The 10,672-nt window shown below is 38.0% G+C and overlaps 1 protein-coding gene across 1 annotated transcript in view; it reads left to right on the forward strand.

The window, feature by feature from the left end:
• Positions 1-6,427, forward strand: part of LOC125345197 (PRAME family member 12-like) — a 41,210-nt gene extending 34,783 nt beyond the window's left edge. Inside the window, exon 3 of the mRNA XM_048337412.1 lies at positions 6,151-6,427. Coding sequence (XP_048193369.1) covers positions 6,151-6,427 — 277 coding nt within the window. The remainder of the gene's footprint in view (positions 1-6,150) is intronic.
• The last annotated feature ends 4,245 nt before the right edge of the window (positions 6,428-10,672 follow it).

The raw sequence follows: 10,672 nt of genomic DNA on the forward strand, positions 1-10,672 counted from the left end.
TCGCCATCTACAGAGCATGCCCAAAGCCCACCTGCAAGCTGTGTGAACCACAGAGACTCTGGATTTCACTAACAGGGGAGGAGGGTCAGAGCAGATCCACCCCCTGCAAACTGAAAGCAAGTCAAAACAGCCAATCAGGAAAATAGGCTGCAGACCATCGCAAGGAAACCAGGGACTGTAGAAAGCCCACCCAAACAAGGAAGACCCATTTTTTTTTTTTTTTTTTTTTGGCCAGTCCTGGGCCTTGGACTCAGGGCCTGAGAACTGTCCCTGGCTTCTTCCCGCTCAAGGCTAGCACTCTGCCACTTGAGCCACAGCGCCGCTTCTGGCCGTTTTCTGTATATGTGGTGCTGGGGAATCGAACCTAGGGCCTCGTGTATATGAGGCAGGCACTCTTGCCACTAGGCTATATCCCCAGCCCCCATTATTTTTTTTTGTTCTCAAACTTTTAAAAAATATATGTACATATATATATTTTTTTTCACTTTGGAAAAGTCGTTGATTTTTTTGTTTTCCATTTTTACCTGTTGGTTTTATCAATTTTTTTTTCTGGTTGTTCGTTTTTCTATTTTTTTTTCCTTTTTATTTTTTAAGTAATTTTTTTTTTGTTTTGTGCATCTGTTTCCAGTATTTTTCTTTATTTTTCTCTTTGCATTCCTTTTCTTTAAAAATTACTTTCCTATGAATAACACCTCCACTCTTTTCTGCTAACTCCTTTGTCTATCATTTTAACCTTGTTCTTTCCACTGACTCTACTCTTCTCCACATTTCCACGTCGCTGAAACTAAACTAAAACCATCAACCCCATACATTTTACTCTATTCTCTTTACTACCTGTAACTTACCCTCCTGACTTACTTCCAGGACCTCCAGATTCTATTGACTCCTGGTTATTGGATAGAGGGTATCCCTGCTTAATCTGAGTGAATCACAGGGGTTCATAGAGAAAGCCAGTCCTAAAAGAACTTAATATAAGAACAAGAATTGCTCATAGGGTTGTAACAGTAAATAAGTAATTACTGAATACAGGGCTCAGGATCCGTTGTTATATTGAAGTTGTATTCTTTAGAAACACCAAATCTAATTTTATATACAGGTATACAAGGTATCTGTATATAATTGTGAACTTCTAAGATTTACACAACAGTGCATGGTAAGGTCTGCTTTGGGTCTTAAACGGTGCTCACAGGTGCCTGTAGATTGGCATTCCCAATCCAAATGGGCAGAAGAAACACAAGACAGATGGCAAACAATGGAGTCTTATCTCCCACTCAAAACAAGCAGGAAGCAGGGCAGTCAACCAAAGATATAGAAGAGAACCCTCAAAATGCTCTACAAAGTCTACTGATAAACATGATAAATGAAAAGCTTGAATCAATACAGCAAGTCTTCTATAAAGTAATAGATGACTTCATGTTCTTGACAAATAGAAAGATAAATGAAATTCGAGTCAAATGAAAAGATAGCTACCCAGCTAAAAGATTTGAGAGACAGCACTCAAAACCAAATTAATGAAGTTAATGAAGAAAAGAAGTCCCTACAGGACCTAAGAAATGACATAGAAATCATCAGGAAAGACCAGTCAGAAGGAAAAGAGATTCGAAATCAACTAGATAGCCTACAGTCCTGTCTAACTGCAGCAGATGATTGAATCTCAGGAGCTGAAGATTCCCTAGAATCTATGAGGAAAGGTCAAAAATCAATACAAAACTAACGCAATCGACAAAAGAGATCACTGCTCGAGCTCCAAGACACAATCAGGAAAACCAATTTAAGAATAATAGGTATTGAGGAAAGCCTGGAGAAAGAAGTTAATGGAATAGGAAACGTATTTAACAGAATATTAGCGGAGAACTTCCCAAATATCCAGAAAGATCACCCTATACAGATACAAGAAGCATTTAGAACCCCAAGCCGACCAGACCAGAACAGAACATCCCACCAACACATTGTGATCAAAACAGGATCAATAGAGTCCAAGGAAAGAATTCTTAAAGCTGTTAGGGAGAAGAAAACAATCACATATAAAGGAAAAGCAATCAGAATTACCCCAGACTTCTCAGCAGAGACCATGAAAGCAAGGAGAGCCTGGAATGAGAAATGCCAAACCCTAAATAAAAAATAACTACCAACCAAGAATGGTGTACCCAGTCAAATTCTCATTCATAGCCAAAGGTCAAATAAAAGTCATCCACAGTAAGGAAAAACAGAAACAATATATCTCCACCAAACCAGCTTTACAGAAAATCCTCAAAGATGTACTATACAGGGAAAATAATCAAGATCCCAATACAGACAGAGAATGAACCCTAAATAGTAAACCAGAATATCAGATCAAGAAATGGGACGACACACCTTTTAACAAGATAGTGATAATGAAAGGAACAAATGATCACCTCTCAATCCTAACTCTCAACATTAATGGTCTTAATTCTCCAATGAAATGACATGGCCTCATAAGTTGGATCAAAAATCAAGATCCATCTTTCTGCTGCCTCCAAGAGACACATCTATCCAGCAAAAGTAAACATCTTCTAAAAGTGAAAGGCTGGAATCAAATCTAACAAGCAAATGACCCCCATAAGCAGGCCAGAGTTGCAATCCTAGTATCAGACAAAATTGACTTCAAATTAAAAAAGGTAAGAAGAGACAAAGATGGTTACTACATACTAATAAAGGGATCTCTCCTACAGGAAGATATAACCATCCTAAATACAGGAACACCCAACTTCATCAAACAAACACTACTGACTCTAAAAACATTCATAGACCCAAACACATTGATAGTTGGGGACTTTAACACTCCACTGTCACCTGTGGACAGATCAACATGCCAAAAACTGAACAAAGAAACCACAGAACTAAACAACAGCATAAACCATCTTGACTTAATCGACATCTACAGAAAATTCCACCCAGTAACAACAGAATATACATTCTTCTCAGTAGCATATGGAACATTCTCCAAAATACATCACATCTTAGGGCACAAAGAATATATGTACAAATTCAGAAGTATCAAAACCATTCCCTGCATTCTCTCAGACCACAATGGAATAAAATTAGAGCTCAATCAGCCACTGCAGAAAATCCTAAAATTCATGGAGACTAAACAACACAGTGCTGAACCATCAGTGGGTCTTTGAAAGAAATTAAAATGGAAATTCAAACGTTTATGGAACTCAACCAAGATGAGGACACAAAGTACCAGCTCCTTTGGGACACAGCAAAGGCAGTACTCACAGGAAAATTTATATCTCTGAGTGCATACACCAACAAACTAGAGAAACAGCAACTCAATAATTTAAGGAGGCACCTTAATATCCTTCAAAGAGAACAATAAGCCAAACCCCAAGTCAATCGAAAGGAAGCAAATGATTTAAATCAAATCAGAATTAAATCAATTAGAGACAAAAAAATCGAAAGAATCAACAAAATAAAGAGTTGGTTCTTTGAAAAAGTCAACAAGATAGACCCCTAGCAAATCTGACCAAAAAACAAAGGCAGCACACTCAAATAAACAAGAAAAGAGATGAAAATGATAAAATCACCACGGAAACAACCAAAATTCAAAACACAATAAGGGATAATTTTGCAAACCTTTATGACAACAAGTTTGAGAACTTGGAAGTAATGGATTATTTCCTAGAAAAAAACTGATATCCCCAAACTTAACCATGAAGATGTAAACCTTCTGAAAAGACCCATGTCCAGCATTGAAATAGAAACGACAATAAGTGAACTCCAATCCAAGAAAAGCCCAGGTCAAAACTAGGATTCCAGGGAACCTTCCTGAATATAATCAAGGCAGTTTATCACAAACCAACAGCAAGCATAACTCTAAATGGTGAAAAACTAAAGCCATGCCCTTTAAAATAAGGAGCAAGACAAGGATGTCTACTTTCTCCCCTTCTCTTAAACATAGTACTAGAATTCCGAGCCAGAGCAATTAGTCAAAAAGAAAATATAAAGGGGATCCAAATAGAAAAAGATGAAGTTAAACTTTCTCTCTTCGCAGATGACATGATCCTATACCTAAAGAACCCCATAGACTCTACTCCCAAGCTACTAGAGCTGATCCAAAATTTTGGGAAAGTTGCAGGATATAAAATAAACCCTCAAAAATCAAGGGCATTTCTATATGCAAATGACCCAAACGCTGAGGCTGAAATCAGGAAAGCAACTCCATTTGCAATAGCCTCAAAAAACATAAAATACCTAGGAATAACCTTAACCAAAGAAGTGAAAGACCTCTATGATGAGAACTTTAAAAACATGAAAAATGCAATTAAGGAAGAATTAAGGAAAGCTATAGTAATAAAAACAGCTTGGTATTGGCACTGGAAAAGACCTGAAGACCAATAGAACAGAATTGAAGACCCAGAATTGAACCCACAGAACTATGCCTACTTGAGCTTTGATAAAGGAGCTAAAAAAATAGGATGGAAGAAAGATAACCTCTTTAACAAATGGTGCTGGCAAAACTGGTTCAACACTTGCAACAAACTAAAACTAGCTCTTTATATATTACCCTGCACCAAAATCAATTTCAAATGGATCAAGAACCTCAAAATCAAAACAGATACCCTGAAAACACTAAAGGAAGGAGTAGGAGAAACACTTGGGCTCCTTGGCACAGGACAAAACTTCCTTAACAAAGACCCTGAAAGGCTAAAAATCAAAGAAAAGTTCTACAAATGGGACTGCATAAAACTGTAGAGCTTCTGCAGTGTAAAGGACATAGCTCACAAGATAAACAGAAAGCCCACAGATTGGGAGAAGATCTTTACAGGCCATACAACAGACAAAAGATTCATATCTAAAATATATGCAGAACTAAAAAAATTACATTCCTCCAAAACAAAGCCTCAAAGAACCAATAGCCCCCTCATCAAGTGGGCTAAAGACTTAAAAAGAGACTTCTCTGATGAGGAAATGAGAATGGCCAGGAGACATATTAAAAAGTGCTCTATATCATTGGCCATAAAAGAAATGCAAATCAAAACAACATTGAGATTCCATCTCATCCCAGTAAGAATGTTCTATATCTAGAAAACCAACAATAACAATTATTGGAGGGGATTGTTGGTGGGAATGTAAACTGGTTGAGCCACTCTGGTGAGCCATATGGAGATTCCTTAGAAGGCTAAACATAGAGCTCCCTATGATCTAGCAGCCCCACCTTTGGGTATCTATCCAAAATACCATGAACAAAATTACACTAAAGCCACCAGCACAACAATGTTCATCGCAGCACAATTTGTCATAGCTAGAATCTGGAACCAACCCTGATGCCCATCAGTAGACGAATGGATCAGGAAAATGTGGTCCATATACACAATGGAATTTTATGCCTCTATCAGAAAGAATGACATTGCCCCATTTGTAAGGAAATGGAAGGACTTGGAAAAACTTATACTAAGTGAAGTGAGCCAGACCCAAAGAAACATGGACTCTATGGTCTCCCTTATAGGGAATAATTAGCACAGGTTTAGACAAGTCACATCAGAGGATCACAAGAGCCCAATAGCTAAACCCTTATGAACACAAAAGATGATGCTGAGTAAAATGAACTTAATGTTATGGAAATGATTGTTATATCACTTTTGTAACTACTGTCAACATGCTATGTGTAACTGTAGCTTCTATTATTTATGGCCATCTTGTATCCCCTTCCTGTGGTTGTACCTACACTATCTCTGTTTCTTATCTGCGTATATTGGAAACCATGTATACTGGTAAACAGTGGTATATAGGGTAAAAATATATATATAAACAACTACAAAAGCAATACTTGCAAAACTGTTTGTTGTAAATGAACCGAACAACTCATGGGGGGGAAGGGAAAGGGGGAGGGGGAGGGGGACTGAGGGATGAGGTAACAAACAGTACAAGAAATGTATCCAATGCCTAATGTATGAAACTGTAACCTCTCTGTACATCAGTTTGAAAATAAAAATTTGAGACAAAAAAAGTAAAGAAAGAAATAGAATTTTCTAGAGTCTTTGTGGGTGCCATAAAGTTGGGCTAGGAGCTATCCTTCTGTCTTTTGTACTCAGGGCAGTGGAATAACTGTGCGAGTTCTGAAGGGTTTAAGATAGAAGACAGTTAAGTCTTCATGTCTATTTTGTTTTACGTTTGTGGGTCTAGCCTTTCATCCTGTGACCTGAGGGACCTGCTGCAGTTCCTAGCCCGCACCCTGGAGACCCGGGCAATGGAACTCTGTGACATGACTGATGCCCAGCTCTTTGCCATCCTGCCTGTCCTGAGCCAGTGCTCCAGGCTCCGCTTCATCAGTTTCTATGGAAACCCCATCTCCTTGGCCGCCCTCCAGGAGCTCCTGAGCCTCTCAGCCAGGATGGGCCATTTGAGACAAGGGCTCTATCCTGCTCACCCTGGAGAGCTACGAAGACCAAGACGATGGTGAAGATATTAACCAGAGAATATTGACCCTGAGAGATTCTAAGAAGTTATGGCTAAGTTGGCACTGGCATTGAGAAATGGCGCCAACCCACAAGGTCCACATTGGTACCGAGTATTTTCGTGAATGGAGGAAGTACCGATTCTATCTCCTGTAGCCTGACAGAGCGTGGCTGGCCAACAAGGAGATCCTAATTGGCCTTTCTGATCTGTTTATGTAGTCAGCCATCTCTCCCTTGGAATACCTTCTCAGCATCAGAAATGAAAGCCGGGACACAATTGCATCCTTCAGGACACCCATACTTGCAAATTCAGCTATTGCTTTCAATGGTAGCTCTGAAAGCCCAGGAAATCCAGGGCTCTTTTGGGGGTACGTGTGTCTTGTGCACACAGCATCCAGAATCTGGAGTGAATTGAGTCTGGAAAGAACTGGGACATGACCTGTTTTGCTGAATGGTTGTAATGAAACCCCTAAGTTGTGGACTAATAGATTACTAAGTGTAATTACTATATGCATCAAATGAAAATTAAAGAAGTGAAAAACCAGTAGAAGGTATCATATCAGGGTACTATAGCGTGAGAGAGTTGGGAGTGGGATTGTGTGTAGGTTTTCAGTGTTCATTTGTTCAGCGATGTTAGTGTGCATGGTCTTCACGGGTGAGCCATTGGAACCTGGCTGTGTTCGTCTCTGGATGAGAGCTGTGTCCCAATATCATGGAAATATGAACAAAGCCACATTTTATTCATGTCTTGATATACTTGTCTCAATAGAAAAAAATAATCATAACTTGATTGAAGGCTATCAGAAGGTACAGAATAACTCCTTAGTCTGTACAGTCCCAGTATAGGAAATAACTATACTGTGTATTCAAAGTGATTAAACAAACATCGCCTATGCCCCAGAAAGTGAGATGTGAGGACCGGGATTCAAAGGCAGCCCAGGAAGGAAAGTGTATGAGACTCGTGTCTCTAGTGGGAGATCAGAGCCTGCTTGACTTCCAGCAGCCTGTCTCCTGAGTTCATCCTATAGGAAGTCCCTCCATCTCTCTGGGCAGTATGGCTGATGAGCAGAAAGTTATGTTGTTCTTATGGGATGTCTCTGGCACTTGATTTTGAAATTCTGACACCCTGCCCCACCGCCCCAGCTTTTCTTATTAGCATCCCCTTATAGATGTGGAAACTAAAGTTCAGAAAGCTTCATCATCCACAAAATGGGACGTAAGGCTTCATACCACTTTCTTATTACTGTGTACAGCCAACATAAGTTTAGCTCCTTATTCATCATGTTCACACAACATAATGGGCCACATTATCATATAGTTTTATACATTTTGCTATGGCATTGGTCTGTCTTTTTATCCTTTGTCTCTCCATTTTCGTATTCCCTTTCCCTTCCATAGTTCAGTTATGTGAATACATAATATTCACGGTACTAAAATCAGTTACCATGATAACAGGTGTAAAACCAGGTGAAATAAAGACAGAACCAAAAGGGGCATAATTTCACATGGTATGTTGAAAATAACAACAATGATAAGCCACATTCTTTCTGTTTTTCTTTGCTCCTTTGTGTGAGAGCACTTTGAAATGGAATCATGGCCCAATCACTGGTATTCAGCTTTCTCAGTTTAAGGGTGGGCCTCTACCATATGACTCAGAAACTCCACTTCCAGGTTTCTGGGGTATTTTGTGGTTAACTGGAGATCAAAATCTCAGATGTTTTTGCTCAGGCTGGCCTTGAACTGTGATCCTCAGATCTCAGCCTCCCAAGTAGTTACAATTACAAGTGAGAAGAAGCAGCCTTGGTCTGAATGACAATTTTCTTTCTTTCTTTTCTATCTTTTTTTGTTGTTGGTGGTTCCCAGATTGTATTAAAAGCTAGAGCGCTGTACCTAAGCTCTTTTGATCAAAGCTAGCCCTCTACCGTATTGTCCCACAGTTCCACTTCTAGTTTTCTGTTGGTCCAGTTTAGAGGAGAATCTCATAGACTTTCAAAACTCGGCTGATTTTTTTTATTTGTACATAGCAGCTTTATTCATAATACAGAAAACTCCAAGGTAACCTAGATGTTGACTAATAGGAATAGCTAAACAAATATTGCATTTTCTTATAATAGAATTATATATCAGAAAGTATATAAATGAATCCAATTTTTGATAAGCTAACATCATAAAGCAACTGGAAAAATCTCAAAATGCAAACTATTTAGTCACAAATTTCACAACAAAGAAACACTCATTACAAAAAACAACATACCAAACGTTAAGTACTCACTTCTCAAGATACCTGACTGCCTTCTGAGAATATTTATTATTTAATAAAAAAATTATGTGATCATTCTAAAGCTGACCATTCTAACCCAGGCTCTTTCTAATGGTTTAACCTATGGGTAAAATATAATACTTTTTAAGGCAAGTGCTGACATCAACTTTGTAAAGAAAGAGATAGGCATTCCACTAAAACAATTTTTAAACCATCCCCACAAAAATGTAGGCCATGACTTACAGGCTCTAACAGTGTTAGGTAAGATTCCTTAGCATACAATGGCTATGTTTTATCTCTAACAGATAAAAAGTAATTTAGACCAATGATTCCATCCTGAGTGGCAGAAATAGTAAGACCTAAAAGTTCTAAATGATTATACTACAAAGTATAGTGTGAAAGTAACAATCCATGTTAGCAATGATAGTTTGTGAATATGATGTTAGCCTTTTAATAAACTATTTTTAGGGTCTGTTTATAATTTCATTTTGAAGTTATTTTTAATATTTATTTTCTTTTATTTTTGAGACAGAGTCTTGCTATTTAGCCCAGGTTGACCTCAAACTTACAATCCTCTTGCCTCAGCCTCACAAGTGTTGGAACACAACCAGGCCTGGCCATAAACTACTTTTTTCAACATATCTTTCTCATACTCATGGGATTAGATTACAAATAACATTCCAGTTTCTCTGTATTTTTGTTTAAGTTATTTGATCATTGGCATTATGATATCCCTACCTTTTACTTTTAGAAGAATGTTATTTAGTTACTTAAGTTGTAATTATTTTTTCATTTCATTGACTAGATTAACAAAAAATAACCTAGAAAAGTAACTTTAAATCACCAGCTGGAAAGTTACAAGCAAACAAGTGTTTTCACGGTTTTCTATGCTTGTAAAAATGAGGAAAATAAACAGTGATTGTGAGTGGGATAATGTAGTACAATTTGTTGGCATGACTGTAACTGCCATCATTTAAAAAATTACTACTATGGGCTGGGAATGTAGCTTAGTGGTAGAGTGCTTGCATAGCATGCATGAAGCCCTGGGTTTGATTCCTCAGTACCACAAAAACAGAAAAAGCCAGAAGTGGCACTGTAGTAGAGCACTAGCCTTGAGCAAAAGTAGCTTAGAGAAAGTGCCCAGGCCCTCAGTTCAAGCCCCAAAGCTGGCAAGGAAAACAAAAAGACTATTAGTGGTGAGAACTACATTGCCATGTAAAAAATTCATTTAACATTTATCAATATTTCACACATTGAACAAATACTAAAGGAGATGACTACTAGTGTTACAAGTAATGTCAAGAGAAGCCAAGAGCAAGTGGCTCACTCCTATAATCCTAGCTACTCAGGATATTGAGATCTGAGATCTGAGGATGATGGTTCAAAGCCAGCCCGGGTAAAAAGTCCATGAGAGTCTTATCTCTAATGAACCACCAAAGAACTAGAAGTGGAGCTGTGGCTCAAGTAGTAGAGTATCAGCCTTGGGCGAGAAAACACTAGAAGCCAGCTTCCACATCTTTACTTCAAGCCTCAGCTACTAGCACAGAAGACAAACAAAATCCAGAAGCACAAATCAGAATAGAAAGAAATATCAAGGAAAGAAGATGTACACATTTGCATGCATTTTCAGGCAACCTTTCAAAGATTCTATATAAAACAAAATGATAACTTTGAATCATAAGGGAGGGTAAAATTATTCAAGTTTTGTGAAGCCTTAATTCAATAAGGATGGAAGCAAGAAAGATGGAAGAGTAAATAATAATTACAACATTTTTCTAGAAGAAATCATACATTCTCTTCACTATAAAACAAATGTTAATGGGTCAATACTCTAATAACATTGGTTATCAAGTTATTCACTACCCAAGAATATACTTTCCAAGTCATACCTTTAAGTGTAACCACAAACATATCCCAATTAAACGAAGTTTATCAACCCAAACACATTTTTCTCAGTTTAGCTTCATGTAGAAGTCATAACTTAAAAAGC

Source organism: Perognathus longimembris, unplaced genomic scaffold, assembly GCF_023159225.1.
Source record: "Perognathus longimembris pacificus isolate PPM17 unplaced genomic scaffold, ASM2315922v1 HiC_scaffold_5388, whole genome shotgun sequence".
NCBI classification, from domain to species: domain Eukaryota; kingdom Metazoa; phylum Chordata; class Mammalia; order Rodentia; family Heteromyidae; genus Perognathus; species Perognathus longimembris.